Source organism: Lissotriton vulgaris, chromosome 7 (assembly GCF_964263255.1).
Source record: "Lissotriton vulgaris chromosome 7, aLisVul1.2, whole genome shotgun sequence".
Lineage (NCBI taxonomy): Eukaryota > Metazoa > Chordata > Amphibia > Caudata > Salamandridae > Lissotriton > Lissotriton vulgaris.
This window is the reverse complement of record NC_141695.1, coordinates 1,040,635,193-1,040,654,035: the sequence shown is the minus strand read 5'-3', so window position 1 is coordinate 1,040,654,035 and position 18,843 is coordinate 1,040,635,193. Positions and strand designations below refer to the sequence as shown.

General features: G+C 44.8%; 1 protein-coding gene across 2 annotated transcripts in view; it reads left to right on the top strand.

Moving 5' to 3' along the window:
- Positions 1–18,843, top strand: part of LOC147702891 (kelch-like protein 3) — a 530,880-nt gene that overhangs the window by 166,051 nt on the left and 345,986 nt on the right. For both annotated transcript variants that reach the window (XM_086931483.1, XM_086931484.1), the window contains exon 3: positions 14,809–14,915. In XM_086931483.1, coding sequence (XP_086787609.1) covers positions 14,809–14,915 — 107 coding nt within the window. The remainder of the gene's footprint in view (positions 1–14,808; positions 14,916–18,843) is intronic.

Below are 18,843 nucleotides of genomic sequence, written 5' to 3'. Positions count from 1 at the left end.
CCGAGCCGGACCCCTACTCGCCCGCCTCCTACGGGACTCCCCGGTCAGCCAACCCATTCTTAGGGTATTTGACCAATCTGGCCGCTCAGCTACCACCCAAATAGGGATCAACACGGCGTTTAAAGACTACTACACCACGTTGTACAGTCCCCCGCAGCCCCTGTCAGAACCCGCACTTGTGGCTTTCATGGAGGGTCTGGTCCTCCCACAACTTACTGCCGACCAGAACAAAGACTTGAAACGTCCTATCTCGGTGGCGGAAATAAGACAGGCGATCAGAGCCCTTCCGAAGGGCAAGGCACCTGGAACAGATGGCCTGCCAACTGAGTTCTACGCCACATACATAGACCTTCTAGCCCCACGGTTACATACTGTTTATCTGGCAGCCCTACGCACAACCTCCCTACCGCAATCATCAATGCAAGCCCTGATCACGTCCCTCTTGAAACCGGCCAAAGATGGTCTGCATTTGGCCGATTACAGGCCCCTGTCCCTTCTCAATACTGATTCTAAAATACTGAGCAAGATACTGGCGTTGAGGCTCATGCAATACGTGCCTCATCTGGTCCACCCGGATCAATGCGGCTTTGTAACGGGCCGCGATACGGCCATGAACCTTAGGCGCTTGGCTCAACTCATGCTCGGAGACGATGTGAACCCTGGCTCCGAAGGGTGCATTTCTCTAGACTTGAAACAAGCTTTCGATTCCTTGAGATGGGACTATATGTTCGCCACCCTGTTACAATTCGGGATACCGCCCGAATTCCTCGCTTGGGTCAGATTGCTATACACCATCCCCACTGCCAGAGTGCGCACCTCCAATCAAATCTCAGGTCCTATGGCTATTGCCAGAGGCACCAGACAGGGCTGCCCGCTCTCCCCTCTCCTCTTTGTCCTTGCCCTCGAACCGTTGCTCTGTAGACTCAGATTGATGGCCCCCCTTTATGGCATACGTCGACATGGTATGGACCATATTGTATCTGCTTATGCGGATGATATCATTTTATATTTCCGCGACCTGAGAGGGGATCTGAGTCCGGTTTCTCGGGTTTTCGAGGATTTTAGGGAGATCTCTGGCCTCACTATAAGCGAGTCTAAGTCCTACGGGTTCACCTTTGCAATCACAGATGGATCAGCCCCCCTGCCTTTTGCCCCTCACGAATTCCAAATGGCTGACACCACCTTCCGATACCTGGGGATCCAGATATACAGAGAGGCGAGCATGATGATAGACGGCAACCTAGGGAAGGCCATTAGGGCGCTGAAGACACAAATTCAGTTTTGGCTCACATTACCACTCTCAATACCCGGACGAGTGGCGATTTCCAAGATGGTGATGCTCCCCCGGCTTATCTACTATTTCACCAACCTCCCATTCTAGATCCCAGCGGCGATATTCAAGACCCTCGACTCGCTACTGTCCGAGCTTGTGTGGGGACATGGCCGCAGGTGCATAGGTCTGGCCAAGTTGCAACTCCCCTCCGATTCCGGAGGCATGGGCTTACCGGACCTCAGGGCTTATAATTATGCATGTCAGCTGCAATGGCTAGCTTACTGGGTGGCGGGCCGTAATCTTCATGAGATTAATATATCAAGAGACGACCATACTAAGGGGAGAGTGCACATTTTGCTCCTTCCGGGCTCGGATCTACCTAGAAATGCCCCGCCGCTTCTCAAGCTGGCGATCACATACTGGCGGAAGGCGCTGAAGTACACGACCCCCGGGATGCCATATGCCCCCGCGATTCCACTACTGGGCATCCCACTAGGTCTGGGCACACTCACGGAGACACTACTGGAACCCTGGCATGACGTAGGGGTGGCCCACGTGGGTGACCTGTTTGCGGAGGGACACCTACTGTCGTTCGAGGACTTCAGAACGTCACAGGGCGTCCCCAGCGGCTCCTTTCTCCTATACGCTGGACTCCGACACTATATCTCACGCAAATGGTCGCCTGACAGGCGGGAGCCTACTGCGAACCCTCTTGTCACAATGCTTTACCTCATGGGAACGGGCGGCCACCTGACAAAGTGGCTCACATCTAGCATTAAATCGGGGAGGGCACTCACACTGTCACCACTACGAGCGACATGGGAGGTAGATATTGGAAGGCCGCTGCGAGACAAGGAATGGGAGCGCATACTTCAGTTCCCCAGGAAGGTAGCTAGGAACCCCAAGTACAAGTTCATCCAGCTGATGTTACTACATAGAGCCTACCTGACACCACACCGACTACATGTGATGTTCCCTGCGACCAGGAACAACTGCCCCCGATGCGATGAGGATGACGCATCACTAATACACATGCTATGGCTATGCCCCAAGTTAGGGTATTTCTGGAACACTGTCCATGACTCACTTGCGAAAGCTGGTACACTGCCCACAATACCCACACTGGAACGTACACTATTAGGACTGGGGCCTTCGACCCGCACCAGAACCGTGGCGACGCGCTTCTCTGATCTGGCCTTGTTGCTGGCGAAGCGTGCCATCACGATGCGCTGGAAATCGGCTAGACCACCCAACCCAGACATGTGGCGGGCGGAAGTAGTGCGATGGGGGAAAGCGGAGGGCGAAGCACTACAAAGAGAGGAGAGCAGGGGCCTCCGGAAAACGCTGATCTCACTGGAATGGTTTGACACCTTGGGGGTCTTTGAGGCTGGCAATGACGAGGGTGAAGAGGAGGCTAGCGAATAGCCGCTTAGGGTATTACTGTGCCCCGACCCGAACCCCCCCCCCCCTCCGCCCCTCACATGCACTACCGCCACTGCCTACGGTGCACTGCGATGGGGGAACGGGTATCCCCGACCCATCGCTCAAACTACCCCACCTTACCTGTGTGTAAACCTTGTACTTTGTTTCAACACGTTGAGTGTGGCCCATATGTAGATACTTCATTACGTGCCTCATTAGAGAGTGTCGGGTGGGATTCCTTAGGGGTGGAGGGTGGGACCAGAAAGGAACGGGGTTTGTTAGTTTGTTCTAGTTCGTCGACATCGACAAAATGGAAAATCAAAGTTACTCTGTTTCTATATATGCTTGGAGCAGCCGCGTACATGTGCCAGCGGAATTTACACTGTAATTATATGTATGAAGTTGTATGCTATCACTGCTCTCAACACTATGCTAATAAACAGATTTTTAAAAAAAATGAGAGCTGCTGCGAACCAAACTAATAAAATAAACACTATTCAGGGACATGTGCCTACCCATCTGGTCATCCTTTCAATGTCTGTTCCAATCCTACTACTTTGAAGTGGACCACTTTGATGATGTACATAATGCCACCTCCCTCCAACCCCAAGCACATTTAGTGGTTAGAATTAAATGACCCTCCCAGCACCTCATCATGCGTTGACCTGGGAATTCCACTATGTGCATTTTAGCTACCATTACCAGCCCTGCCCAGTTTCCCAGGTCCATGCATGATGAAGTGCATAAAGCAGCAGTTATCACAACATTTGTCTACTCTCACACGACCTGCCGAATCGTCCATGAGGTGTCAGTTCATCTCGCCCTGAAGAAGTCCCATCTGGGACGAAACGCGTCGGCTGTTCTTTCTTACAAATGGAACAATAAAGAGGATTTTTCATAAAAAATTGGACGTTACTCTCAGTGTCTTTGTAACAAACTTGTGACTTAGTTTTCACAATTCTTACATGTGGTGCACCTGTGCTTATGAATTACATTCAAGATTAGAGACCGAAACGTCGACACACGCTTTGTCTGCTCAACTAATAGACTAACTGTGAATAGGCAGATAAGTGTATATAATTGTTATCGAGAGATTTCTTTCGATTGTTATTCTTGAAATATCCTTCCTATAACATTGTTATTTATTCTGTACCCTTTTCAAATCGAACTTTGAGTATTAAATACGAATTTTTATAATACACACTCTCTCTCTTTTCCATTTGGATCACTTATAGTGACTTCTGTATATTGATTGAATATTTGTGGTTTGCACTATCGGCCCCATGTGTGCAAGACCGCTAAGTACTGTTTGAAATTTTGTCTCAATTATATAGTAACAAAATCCCTTGAAGGTATCTATAACCTACCATATCTTTTGCCCAAACCCTCAAGGGTATATTGGGTTGCTCAACTCTTTGGTCACTATAACAAGCATGAGTGCAGCGCTTGAAAAATGAAGACCGATGGCTAAAGGCCCTCCTAGAGCAGCGCATGTGCGCTGCCTAGGCAAGACCTAAAAAGGCGAACCCGTTACTTGCCATTGTTTGCCGTCATCAGTACTCACATTTCTTGTGTTTTCATTGGTCAATAGCAACTTGTTTTCAGTTTACCGCTTCCCCTTTCCCGGTTTTAAGCCACACACATTTCAGATTGCCTCAATGTGTTCTAATGGATGCCCTCAAGCAAGAACCATCCCTGACCAAGAGACCACAATCTTTTTTTCTTTCCGGTGTGTCACAAGTTTGCTGGTAAATTCTTTGTGATGATTTTTATTAATTTTTCGTCAGTAAATCAAATCTTCCTTCTTTCATAAAGATGAATGCCGAGAAGTTGGGACATTATTAATAAAATTAAAAAAATACTAAGGGCCAGATTGAAACAATATGCCTCTGTATTAATTGGCCTTGAGCAATCTAAACTAACAGCAATTAGCTGACTTGTATTGGCCAAACTATCTGTAAGAGCATTACCGCTTTATCTTCTGCTCTGTCTTTTTCTGACTGAACACGGAGCCCAGCAAAGGGTTGGCTAGGCTGCATTTAAAGGGGCGTTGTAAGCTGATCCCTTTCTCTCCCGCCCCGCCCCCCCCCGCCCACCCTTCCACAATTGCAAAAATCGTAAGCAGCATACTTTTAATGAAAAAAAGCAACGAACTGCTTCAGAGGGCAATGATTTATGACCCACGTCCTGTTGTGTCTGCTCCGAGGCATGCTATGAAAATGCTGTTGCAGTGTAAACTATGGTATGAATCTCTCTGGTTATATTTAAAAGAAAATAAAAAAGTGCTTTTTTCCCCTCTTTTGCCGTTTGTGAGAACAAGCATTAACAAAGCCAATAGGTCCCGCCTTTCTGAGAACTAGTGGCCTTGTCAATGTGTTTTTAGCCACGTTGTACATGTGCAGCATGGTTAAAAATTAAAGAAAAAGAAAATTCGCCATTACGTGGCTAGCGTTGACCATATCAAAGCACTTTTTCATTTGCTTTCAACTATTGCTGCCCAGCAGTCGTGCTGCTCTACAGCGTGGCTAGAAACGCATTGACTAAGCCAAAAGATCTCGCATCAGCTAGACCTATTGGTGGTGTTAATGTTTTTTCCTTATCCAGTGACAGTGTGGCTATCTCCTTAGAACATCTCAAGGCAAGAGCTATCACTGTGTGTGTCAGAGCCCGAGTTGCCTGCTGCTGTTCGCAAAGACTGTATCAGTGTCCTCGAATGGGGAAAAAAGGCAACCATTCTCTCCTGTACTTGGCTATGAGAACAGAGGCACCCCCTACCCTCACCTACACAGCCCGCCCGCATAAGAGTAGCAGCTGTATATGCTCCTACCATTAATGCCCCCTGGCTCCTATTTTTAAGAGTCCTGACTGCCTCCCCCATCTCTGCCGAAGGAGAGACAGAGGGGTCTCCTTCATTATTTCCCTACTGCCCTGTGAGCGGCCCCAGCCGCTCCACTTCTTCCTCACCAGATTGGTTAGATGAGAGTTGGTAAAGAGAGAGAGGGAGTACTTGGCCAACAGATGTTGAACCTGCAACTATTCCCATTACTGAGCAGTCGCATACCGATCATTATTACTTTCTTCTACATGGGTCTTTCATTAATATGAGCCCCAGGTGAGCCTGAGTTTTATCAACAGTGGGCTCTAAGTGAGCCAATAAAAGGTGTTGTTGTGAGTGTGGGTATTATCGAGAACGGTGAGTATGAGCATTGTATTTCATTGTATTGTAACATTATTTTAGTAGTTTATCACCATAAGGCTACAACGTGCTCTGATTTGTATCGTTTTTGGGCTGAACAGGGTTAATACGGTGTTTGATGTAGTATGCCTACATGGAAGACATAGGATTATGTGCATAAAGGTCAAAGACCAGCTCAAAACGTGGTGGGGTAAATATTAGTCATGCAGAGATTGCAGAGTCATGCAGATTTTGCAGAGATTGAGAATAGATGCAATCGTGCATACATACTGCTTTTAGGAGTGGCTAGAGTCCTATCGTTGAAGCTACCATGGATTGTTCAGAGGGGCAAAGCTGTGTATCGATTCCATCCATAAGTGACGAAGGAGATCCGGGCATAAACCATGTTGGTAAAATATGAAGTGACAGAGGCCCACCTCCAGTTTGCATTTTTGAAGCAACCATGGTTTTTACTTGGTGTTCTTTACTCAGAATCAATAAAGACTCATCTCAGTATGTGCTGTAGAAATAACCAGGACATGTATTCAGTGGATCCGCCCAGAAGCAACAGAGCAGCATACTGTTTGGCAACAATGTTAAGCAACCAAGGTATCTAAGCAGAGTGCACAAGTGTTCTACAAAAGTAGAGCGATAATAGTGCGCCCAAGGAGTTGAGCCCTAAGCATCACAATATGTGGGTCCATGGGTCTACCTTGAAGTGCCATCAATAGGACCCAGATTATCTGGGCTAGCTAGGGGGCATGGTTATTCTGCATCACTCAATGATCCTGTATTAAGAATGTATGGTGCTAGCTTTTGGAGGAAATAAAGGGCGGCGTAGGAGAGGATCAGGAAGTACCAGAACGGCGAGAGCACAGCAAAGGCCTATACAAGGAAGAGTTTCATACATACATTCTTCACTTTTTACCTGTATGTCCTTAGCGGGTGGTTAGGTGGGTCCAGGGCGGGATAGTGAATGGCATGAGAAAGTGTGGGGAGAATGTAAATGTAAATGTCGTATACTTGTAAAGCGCACAGCTGCCCCAGCAAAGGGGCGTTCCGGCGCTGTATACCGCTGGGGAACCCATCCTGGCTTTCCCTGTGAGATAGTCCCTCCTGGGCATCTCCAAGGTGAAGACAAGCATCCCTGGCGCTGATGGGGCCGTTAGTAGAGATTAAGCAAGCTATTGCCCAGAATTGCTGAGTGGGACCCATGGTTGGAGTAGGCACCGAGGCGAGAATTATCAAGTCCGCTGACCATGGCCCAAGACCCTGCCGCGTCGGGAATCGAACCCTGGTCCCGGGTCGACCTCTGCTTCCGGGTCTGCCGCCTCTAACCAGTGAGCCACACCACTCTACTACCCAGATCAATTGCTGGGAATTGTCACTGCATCGATTCATGCACCTCAGCCTGAGATATAGGGCCACCACATGGAAAAAGTAGTCAAGCAAGGCACAGTAAACCACAACACAGCCCAAGAAGCAGGTAAACACAATTACAGGTAGACACTAAACTTTGGGATGTAGCCACATCCTTGCAACGAGTGTAGCTTATATTTAGAGAGCAGATTTAGCGAGGAAGCGAGATACCAAGCCATGGTGTTACCCCAGTGTTACTGTCTTAAAATGGCACTTGGGAAGGACAAAGCACCAGAAGGAGTTGGGAGAGAAGGAATATGCTGATATGTTGGTATTTAACCACCATTACATTGTTGGTGGAGAGGCTCCACATTGGCAAAAAGCGCAGACCATTAAAGGCCAGGGTTTCCATGTAGAGGACTTGAGTACCAATACAGAATGTCTTGTTGGAGGAAGTGTAATGTAATCTGTATTTTGACTGCAGAAAACATGCACATGGGATTTGTTATTCTCTGCAACAACAGCAGGGAGAGGCCTATGACTAGCTATTGCAGTGTGCTTTGCACCGGATCTGATGCAGCTGAACCTGCGTTTTTTTTTAACAATTGCATTTTACCAATACCCTTTTCTGTGGCTCGGTTGTGCTGCGATACCCAGTTTCATCCTAAATTGAACTGAAAGATGGTATGTTCTTGTTGCTACTGGAGAGTGGATCACAGCAGCATTGTTTGGTAGTTGAGCTCTTGGAAAACAGCGCTGCACCAGAAACTGGAACTATCACATGATGTTTTGGAATAGAAAATCCTGCCACCTTAGTTTAGTTAATGAAACTATTCATTGATCATTCAAAATAAACCACCACATCTAATTTGCTAAAACATGCTATTCAATGCAAGATCACTTTATAGGTCACACCTGAGACCGCACATGCGCTGTTACTTGGGAAACATTTTGTTTATTTACAGTTGTCTTAGAGCCTGCCCATGGCGTACCATTGGTTGACTTCATCACTCTTATTAGCTTGCCTCTGATTTGTTAATGTTTGCAGGCTTCACATCCTCTTGTTCTGCTTGACCATTCCATGGGGCCATAGCCAAAAGAACGTGTGACCTTCCACTGCCTGCGTTTTGGGCGTTACTTTTTTCTTTTTGTTGAAACACTCCATGAGAGTGAATGCGTCTTCATGTTGCTTGCCCCCTCCATGCCTGCGTCCATCCTGTCACTTGCCCCATCCCTTTCCTCTATGCCCTGTCCCACCCTCAGTGTTGTTGCTTGCCTCCTCCCACAGTCCGTATTGATCCTCCACTCTCCCACAGTAACACAAATGCATTATGAAACAGCCCATGCCTGCTCCATCGTGGGGCTTTTTAAAAAACTTTAAGCCATGAATCCCCATTGTTATTGCTTTCGTCCATGTCACCCTGCCATTGCTTTCCCCCTCCCATCCGCCATAACAAAATGAAAGTGCTATGATGCGGTCACTGCTGGCCGGGTCATAGCTTTTTGTTCCCCATACCCTCCATTTTGCACACTTTCCCTCCCTCGTGCCTCCTGCGCCACCCTCTCGCCAAAGAATTAAAAGATGTGGGACCCTCGTCCGGGCATACCCTTTCCACTTAGGGTGATACATCAAATACAGAAAAGGTGATGAGAGGAACGCTTGAAATTTCTGTAACTGATTTGCATATGGCTGGGTCAAAACTGAGGTGGCATGGCGGGTAAAAGAATAGTGGGTTGGAATGTTACCCAGAGCGATTGCCAATAGATATACTTATTGAAAGCATCCTCCCATCACCTGTTGTGTGTTTGATGTACCACCCTAAGTGACCAAGGGTCTGCCTAGACGTGGGTCCCTTGCTCACTGTGCCACTTGAACCAAGCTACACCTGACTGAAGAGCCCCAATCTTGTGTTGCTTGTGTTCCAGTTCAGGGAGGACGTGGCTTGACAGCTTGAGCTGGACTATCCTATTGGAGCAGGGGCAAGACTGATTTCCATATGGCTTGGACCAAACTGAGGTGGTATGGTAGGCTATAGAACGATGTGCCAGAATACTACCCTGAACGATTAGAAGTTGTTAGACTTATTGCAAGCTTTCCCCCATCGCCCTTCTTGTGTATTTGATAAAACTGAACCAGCCGAATGACCTAAAACCCAGAATTTATTTTATACGTTTGTATTTTTTCCTATTTTTGTGACTTTTGACATTCATTTCTGGGCCGACCCTCCTATGAAAGATGTGTGTTCTGGGCCAATGCTTCTTGGAACATTTTCTGTTTCTTTTCCATGATAAACGATTAGCTGCTACATTCAACTTATCACAATAAGTATACCACTCAGTGGATCCCGAGCATTGTTCTCTTACTCCATTAATATCCGCATCGTGGTCCCTGCAACCCAGTACCCCCACTCAACAACATGATTTTTTTCCTACTTGAGCCTTCCATCAAGTAAGAAACAGACTAAAGTTGTGGTACCTTCCATATCTCGCAGACCTTCACTGCAAATCCTGCTGCACCTTAAGGTCTGTCTTCTTTCTTCCCTGCCTTGAACCGCATCAGCTTATGCTGTGCTCTTTCTGATGCGATAGATGGCCTAAAGGAGTGGAGATGTCGATCCAGAGTAACCCCTTTCTCAATTCCAGATGAAGTACAAATTACTATATCAGTGTGGTAGGAAGCCAGGGTCAAATAAATTTTTCAAATATTTTACTATCAGACCACCAGTTGCCTATATTGTCTTGGGGTTTCTTGGCATTTGCAAATTACAGGGATACGATCCATATGCTGAGTGTTTCTATTCAAGCGATAGGGCAGCCTGACACTTGCAGCAAGGTAGCCAGAAAAGCATGGAGGGGAAGAAAAGCTTGAAGATGGTTGCTGAGAATATCTTTGCCTTTTCGGAAATTGATGTACATTCTCCGATTTTGAAGACATGTATGGTATCTTAGAATCAAGCATCCAATGGAAGTATCATGTTGGATATGCCTGCCCACCTGACATGGATCCACCATTTTTTGCAGAATTTACTGTGTCCTGTATACGACACACTATACATTGCACCACGTCTCTCATTTCAACAACGCAAGTGTAACATGCCACAATTTACTCAGCACAGATCACACTTTCAGAGACTAATAATTTAACCTATAAATGATTGGGCATATTTTTCTGGGAAACTACTATGCTGCCTCCATGCCAGAAGTAAATAGGCCTGAGTCCCCTAGCCTTAGTAGAGTTAAACAAGAGTTGAGAATGGATCTTCTAATATTTAAAGTGTAGTGAATTTTTGCAGTGAAAGAGTCCAATCACTAGGTGAGTAAAATACAATTCTAAGATCTCATGAATACATGAGAAGTGCCTATCGGACAAAAAGGGAATGTGTGGAATTCAAATTTAGAGGCTGGGAGAATTGGTTATGTAGATAAATTGTAGACAATTTTGCCCTGTTACACCTTTTGCCATTTACCTGCAGCCTTCATTTTTATTAATCTCTTCCAGTCCTGGCTTTTTTATTTTTGCCCACTCGATTTTCCTGATTTTATTTCTGCCTAAATTAATTGTATGCCGATTAGACTTCCTTGCCTCAACTCTTTGTTCTCATGTCATCTATCAGTAAATACAGCATTTTGGAAACTTTAAGGTCATGACTATGGATCAGGCAGAATGGTATCCCCAAGTGGGATACGTCTCTGCTTGATCACAACTGCCTGGTGTTCCCGCACTCAGACTTTCCAGGTAGGACAACACCAGGCTTAAATTTATCACCTGGAAAATCAGTATGGTAAATCTGCATGAGAATCGAACTGGGGCTGTGGGCATAAGCTCATAGGGGAAGAATCGATGGGTCCCCCGAGGCTTACCCCAGGCTCCCTGGTCCCTCGATTCCCTGGATTCCCTGCCCCACATAGCTACTCCCACTTCCATGTAAATACTGCTCAGGAAACTTGGGACCAACTGCGTAATAATTCGTGGATTGGTTATCTGTGGTACAAAGAGTAGGGTGGGTGGGTGTTTCACCAAAGAATATAGAAGGGGACTGTATTGTGATCAAATTCCATATATTGAGCTGGAACGTAGCTGGCTTACAGTAGAAATGCATCTACCAGAATGGTTGGAACTGGTTAGACAGCAGGACATTCTTATGTTTCAAGAAACCTGGGCCACGCAAGATATATATATATATATATATATATATATATATATATATATATATATATATATATATATATATATATATATATATATATATATTGAAGGGTCTGAATGTTTTAATATTGTTGCCCCAATTCCTAAATTTGGTCGACCATCGGGTGGCTTATCGACCCATGGTGACCATAATCCAATTAAAACAGTGCTGAGACTGTACCCCATGCAACATATAACATTGAATGTGGTGCCAGGAATCTAACATCCTCCACAGACCATCTAAGATTGGTTTGGCGAGGTGTTAATAATACCGACTTGTTCCATACGATGGCAAAGGAGAACCTGAGTCTCATTGACTCCTGTTGTCAGCACAGGACCCTAACCCCGAGGTAATCAGTGCCTTTATTAAACTTTGTGAGACCATAAAATCTGTATTACTAAAGCCCTCTACCGTTGCACAACGCAGACCCAGATGGTTTAACAGCGAGTGTTCAGCGGCCAATAGACAGCTACGCAAGGCTCTGTCAATTAATCCAAGGTGTCACCCACTTATTAAATCGCTTAGGCAGAAGTAGAAGTTATTCATTTCTAATAGGAAGGACGATGTTCTAAAAGAAAGCTGGGATGCTCTCGCCAATGCTGCCAGTTTAAAGAATGGGACTACATTCTGGGCTGCTGTCAAGGATTTGAGATCAATGGGTAACTCACTGATCCCGATAAGTTGTAATATAACCAGTGAGGCATTGGAAGCTCATTTTTCCATGATTTATAAAGCCCCAGTACAAGTTTAAGATCCCTCTTAGCACAGGGCTCCCACTGGGATATTAATATCACTATCTGAAGTTGAGGAAGCCATCCAACAGAACCTGGGTAACAAAGCCCCAGGTCCTGATGGGTTACCTCTTGATCTTATCAAGTATAAACATGACTTTTGGGCGCCGCTTTTGCTAAAAGTTTTAAAATAATTTAACCAATGCCCTGCTTCCAAGTACGTGGTTAACAAGTAATATTGTCCCGATTTTTAATAAGGGTGATCGCTCCCAACCTAGCTGTTACAGACCGATCTCCCTGATAGATAACACCCTGAAAATTTTAGGTAGAGTTTTATATAATAAGATTAAAACACAGACTGAGGAAAATCATATTATACAATCATGTCAACAAAGTAGGCACAAATTAACTATGCTTAAATCTTAATTTAATTATCTGTAAATATACCATAGCCCAGCGATCCCCTATATACCATGGACCTATCCTCCGCTTTTGAGTTTAACTGGTCATGATTATGGTCCATTCTCTTAGAATATGGTTTAGATGAGGGCCTAGTATATTGTTTTGCCTACTTACATAAGGACCTGAAGGCCTGGGTTAGGATCAATAATCGTGGTGAGGTTTCCAATGATATCAAAGTTTTCAGAGGGGTCAGGCAGGGTTGCGTCCTCGTCCCTCTTCTTTTTATCATATATATTAATAATGTACATAAATCATTGATAGCGCTCACTAATGACGTTCCCAGAGTTAATGGCAATATACTCGCAGTGATATTATATGCTTATGATGCGGTCTTAATGGGCCGCACACCCAATGCCCTACACATTTTAGTATGGGGTTTTGTTGATTTTATGGCCAGTTTAGATCTGTGCACTAATTAAAAACAATCCTTCATAATGGCTTGTGGACCAAGAAAGCACTCTCTAAACTCTAATTCTGTGGGCCATCAAAAATTACAATGCACTAGCACTTTTCATTACCTAGGGCTGGTCTTTGCTGCGAATGACTCTTGGTCTGATCATGTGGCGTATTGCAGTTCTCTAAGGCTACCAATTCGATTCTTAGCCCCGTCCTCTTTGGTCAGAGAAGACTATCTTAGCAATAAAAAAAATCTCAGTGCATACCTACAGCAACCTATGGCACAGAGGTTTGGGGCTTTTCAAAGAGTGACAGTAATCAGCGTGAGGAAAACAGATTTTGCAGGAAACTATTGGGTGTACCAATCACCACGTCTTAATATGTCTGCCATGGTGAATTGAAATTACACTACATTGAAGACTTCATAAAGGCCCGCCCGCCCTATTCTGGTTAGCAATATGAAAAATCCAGCAGCGTCTTTTACAAGAGAGATAAAGGAGACTGTCTTAAGTGCGAGAAGGGAGTGGGCATCTGTGGCTTGCCGCGGTGAGCCAGAGCCTAACTGGTGTTAACTATGACCAGCTCTTTTCAAGCCCAAACGAAATAGATACTGTAAACAAAATATCCCTCTGGACAGCACTATACACACACTGCAGTGAGGCAAGACTTGATAGAGAGTCAAAGAACCTACTGTTGCAAATTTTATGACTATTGAGCACACTTCGTACTTGCCGCCTAGTTATCTTACAAAACCCATATGCCGCTGGGAGAGGGGGCTCCTCTTCTGTTTAAGGGCTGGCACAGTACAATTCTTGCTCTGTTTGCCCCTCGGGTACAATACCAAACTAGACTCCTTGCCATGCCCGTGTGATGGCTGGAGTGGACAAACAACACTACACTTTTTATTTTTCTGTAAGTTCAATATAAAATATGCAAAATGGCTTTACAAACAGTTTAAAAAAAAGAATTTAACCTGTTCATCTAGAAGCTGCATATAGGAATATACTCAATCTGGAAGGTGACAAACTAGTTTTTCGAGTGGGCACTTTTATGAAAATTTGCTGTACGTGCCCGCAACACGATGTGCACTTTATGAAGAATGTTTTATTGCACTGGCTTTTTATATCGTCATTATGACAACAATGAATTGAGCTGGCTCCTTGTTTTGAAAACTGCTGTATGTGTTTTTAACAATTTTCTTACATGTGAATAATGTTTTTATTAAACTTGTTTTATATTATTAACATGTTTATTATGAATTTGTGTATTTTAATTTGATTTCATGTGATTAACACTTTTATGGATATGGATTTTGTCCGAATAAATAAATCTAATCAAAAGGATTTACATACTGCTCCGAGCAGGTGGTAAATAGTAGCATTAATACCCAGGGAAATTGAAATTCCATACGGCATCTGATCAGGAGAAACTGAAACCACAGTCACTTCCCATTCTGTGGGGATTTCTCATAGTTGCACAGTACTGGCAGGGTGCTTCTTCATTGTAGCGGTGTTTACCTGTGTAGAGTTTGTACTGTGTCAGTACCGTTCAACTCTTAATCAGGCCCTAAAACTTTACTGCTTATGCAGCTGAGATCCATACGAACGAGACATTGGTCTTGGGACCTGGCTAAAGGACACCTTTACCTTCCTATGCTCAAATTTTAATAGACTCTGAAATATCTTACAAAGGGCCTATTTGGTTGACTCTTTCTACTCTTTTCTCATTCGGTATGTTCTGCAAGTCTTTCAATTGTACTTTGCTTCCAATGCATTTGAAAAACGTTGTGTTCTTCTTTTTCAGTAAAAAAATGCTTTGTGATGTAGTAATTGTGGCAGAAGATGTGGAGATTGATGCCCACCGTGTTGTCCTAGCAGCCTGCAGTCCATATTTCTGTGCGATGTTTACAGGTACCTTTTCTTCATAAGAAAATGTTATTGTTTTGGTGAAAAGAAAGATTTTAATTCAATAGGCTTAAATATACCGTAAATTCTTATTTAGAGGGACCGATTACTGATGAAGGGGGGTCCATATTTACTGTCTGTAATAAATCAACGTCCTAGTTTCATCCTTCTTAGGTTTCGCACAAATCTGATAACCTGTATGTTGGCATACCCATCAGGAATATTCTCACCCCATGATCTTCTTCCCTGCCCCTGTGATGGTGTATCCACCCAATTTAATTTGCATATAGGCTTCTTTTGTATGTGGCGCATCGTAAAAGATTTTTACTCTCTATCATGTGCAGATATGGTTTTAGGCAATGTCGCCCAGGACTGTTTCTTTTAAAATCAATACCTGACTTCTATATTTGTTATAGTATTGCTTACGTTTTATGCCTTGCCTGGAAAACTAGGAGATTATCTATTAACTGAGTATGAAATGTACATTTTATTTTGTACATATTAGCTGATTTTTTATTATGTTTTTGTAAATTTTATGATGTTTATTTATTCTGTATGTCCATTCATGATCTTAATTTCGTATGATCGGATAAAGTGATTTGACTGACTGTCTTGGTGAATGAATCTTTTGGATTTCAAACACACAATTAATATTGTATTGTGAGCTACAATTATGTACTGTGGAGAAATATGCGAGCAAGGCATGTGACATCCCACCTAATATTGTATTCAATTAAAAAAGAAGGCGGATCTATAAGACGTTAAAACTGGTCAATTTAAATACAAATTATTTTTGCTACATTTTCTTTTGTTTTCCTCTGCTTCTATGAACTTTTGCAAATATTGTTGAAAAATAGTTTGCGTTTGTTTAAATCAACTACAAAAGGGAATATACGTATACCTTTCAAAGGAGATTTTGAGGGTGGGCAGATGACCTATCAGTACCATCTTTTTTCATGAACCCGGCAATAGACCGGTCCCCTTGCTTTTGTGGTTAACATACTTAAACTGTAGAGGAGGCTGTACTTGAAGAAATCAGGATTGGGGTTTGACTTTCTGACGACTACCACTTGCCCTCCGATGTCAAAATTTTATGTGCGATTGTAAGGTGGATGATCACTTCCAGGGGTTGTTATTAGGTTGAGGCCTCCGGTTTCCTTAACATTATCCGGTATGATGTTTTATCCAGCTTGGGAATGGAGAATGCCCTCTGTTTGTTGAATGATCAATTTCATTGCTATTTTTCCAATCTGCTTTGTGGCATCTGTATGCCAACTGTGGTTCTTCGTTTGTTGAAGAGAAGCAAGTAATCATAACATATTTAAAAAATTAGATCACTTTTTCAAAGTTATGATGACATTGACAGTCATCATCGTTGCTACCTTCAGCATGGAGGTACCCTTTGGTGAGGAATGCTTTGTACATAGGTTTATTCTGATCTCTCACATAGTGACTGAATAATTTGCCTTGTCCCACTTGTATCTTGAAAGGTTTTATGAGGGGAGGATGAAATAGTGGCCTTAAAGGGTTACAAGCTCTATTGAAGAGGTGATCCCCAAGCCCTTTGAAAAGTAGAGGAGACTGTTCTTAAGAAACCAGCATTGGGCATGATTTCCTTTAACTAACACGTCCCCTCCAATGTTGCACCTCTATGTGCAATTCAAAGGTGAATGTTCACTTCCTGGGTCTGCAACTGTGTGGATGCCTCTGGTTTCTTCACTGTCCTCATTTGTAACATATGAGCCAGGATGGGCATGGAGAATGCTCAGCGTTTGTTAAAAGGTCAATTTAATTACTTATATGTACACGGGTTAATTGTCTCCCTTTGTTATGACGAACCTTTCACAAACCGTGCATTTTAAAAAGGATGCTGTTCTGTCACATTTGTGATCTATAAGGGTATCCTTAGGCCGAATCCTGCTAGGCAGCTCACAGCAAAGAACAGATTAAGCAGACAGCCAGGATTTTAACTATTTGAAAACCCAAAGATGCTTCTCTTAGGTGGGGAGAGTTTTCCACATTTTGGGAAAAGGATGAAAAAGGATGCCCACTGGGTCTGAGATGAAGGCTGATGTGAAAGCGTATGGAAAGACATAGAGGCAGCAAAAAGGAGCATACCCATGGAAACGCCGCCACCGACGACATCAGGATCCTGATGGACAAGGGAGAAACAGCCGCCCTCATCCTCCTGGACTTAACAGCAGCCTTCAACACGGTCTGCCACTGCACCTTATCAGCACAACTCCACGACGCCGGAATCCAAGAGAAGGCCCTGGCCTGGACCACATCCTTCCTCTCCGGCAGAACCCAGAGCGTCCGCCTCCCACCTTTCCGGTCGAAAACCACCAAGATCATCTGCGGCATCCCTCAGGGATTCTCCCTCAGCCCGACGCTGTTCAATATCTACATGGCACCGCTCGCCCACGTCGCGCGACAACATAGCCTCAACATCATCTCCTACGCCGACGACACCCAGATGATCATTTCCCTCACCGAAGACCCCCACACCGCCAAAGCCAATCTCCACAGAGGAATTAAGGTCGTCGCCGAATGGATGAAGGACAGCAGACTGAAGCTGAATTCAGACAAAACGGATGTCCTCATCCTCTGACCCACCCCATCAGCCTGCGACGACTCCTGGTGGCCCACATTGCAAGGCACTGCCCCCGAACCCACCAACCACGCACGCAACCTGGGGTTCATCCTCGACCCCGCCTTCTCCATGACCAGGCAAGTCAACGTCGTCTCCGCGTTTGAAGATCCGCAGGATCTTCAAATGGATCGTCCACGACACAAGAAAAACCGTCACCCAGGCCCTCGTCACCAGCAGACTCGACTACAGGAACGCCCTCTACTCCGGAACAACAACCAAGATCCTGAGACGACTACAACAAATCCAGAACGCCTCTGCACGACTGATCCTCGACACCCCCCGACGCAGCCTCATCACATCCTATCTGAGAAGCTTTCACTGGCTCCCCATCAACAAGAGGATCACCTTCAAACTCATCATCCACGCACACAAAGCGCTACACAACACCGGACCCACATACCTCAACGACCGACTCTGCTTCCACACCCCCACCCGCAGCCTCCGCTCTGCCAGCCTCGCCCTCGCCTCAGTTCCTCGTATCCGGAAAACCACCGCCAGCAGCAGATCCTTTTACCTCGCCACCAAAACCTGGAACGGTCTCCCTACCAGCCTACGATAGACCCAGGACCTGCTGGCCTTCAGAAGACTTATCAAGACCTGGATCTTCGATCAGTAGCAGCCCCCCCAGCGCCTTGAGACCCTCATGGGTATGTAGCGTGCTTTAGAAATGCAGTGATTGATTGATTGATTGATTGAAATGGGTCTTGAGAAAGACAGGACAAAAGTTGTGCATGGCGTGATGACATATACATATGGATTTTAAAAATGGTACCCATGGCCAGTGGCAGTCATGGCTGTTTTTAAGGTGACCTGAGGCACATGCAGTTGTAGTATTCATACCTCAGAATACAGCTCCTTTTGGAATGTGCTGACCTCATATAGTTGGTTCGAACTGTGAAAGTCTGAATTCCTGAGGTTCTTGATTGGGGGCTGGGGGGAGGAGAGGGTCGGAGTGCTACCAGGGTTGTCTTTGGAATACACTTTTATTGGCACTTCAAGGCTAGCCTTCAGTGATTCATGCATGTGCTTGTGAGCAGCACTCCACAAAATTGTCGTGAGCTGGAAAGCAAACTCATGAAACCCTTAGAAGTAATCTTTGCTGTCGGGAGTTCAATTTGAAGTCTTGTGAGCTTCACTGATGGGTACATTTTATAATTACCGAAGACTACGTTACTGAAGCCCTAAGGGACTGTTCTAACTTTTTTTTATCCCATGCCTGTCAGCTATTTATTCTATCAGTAGAATATTGATAGCAAGTATTTAACGGTTGGTGATGACTGT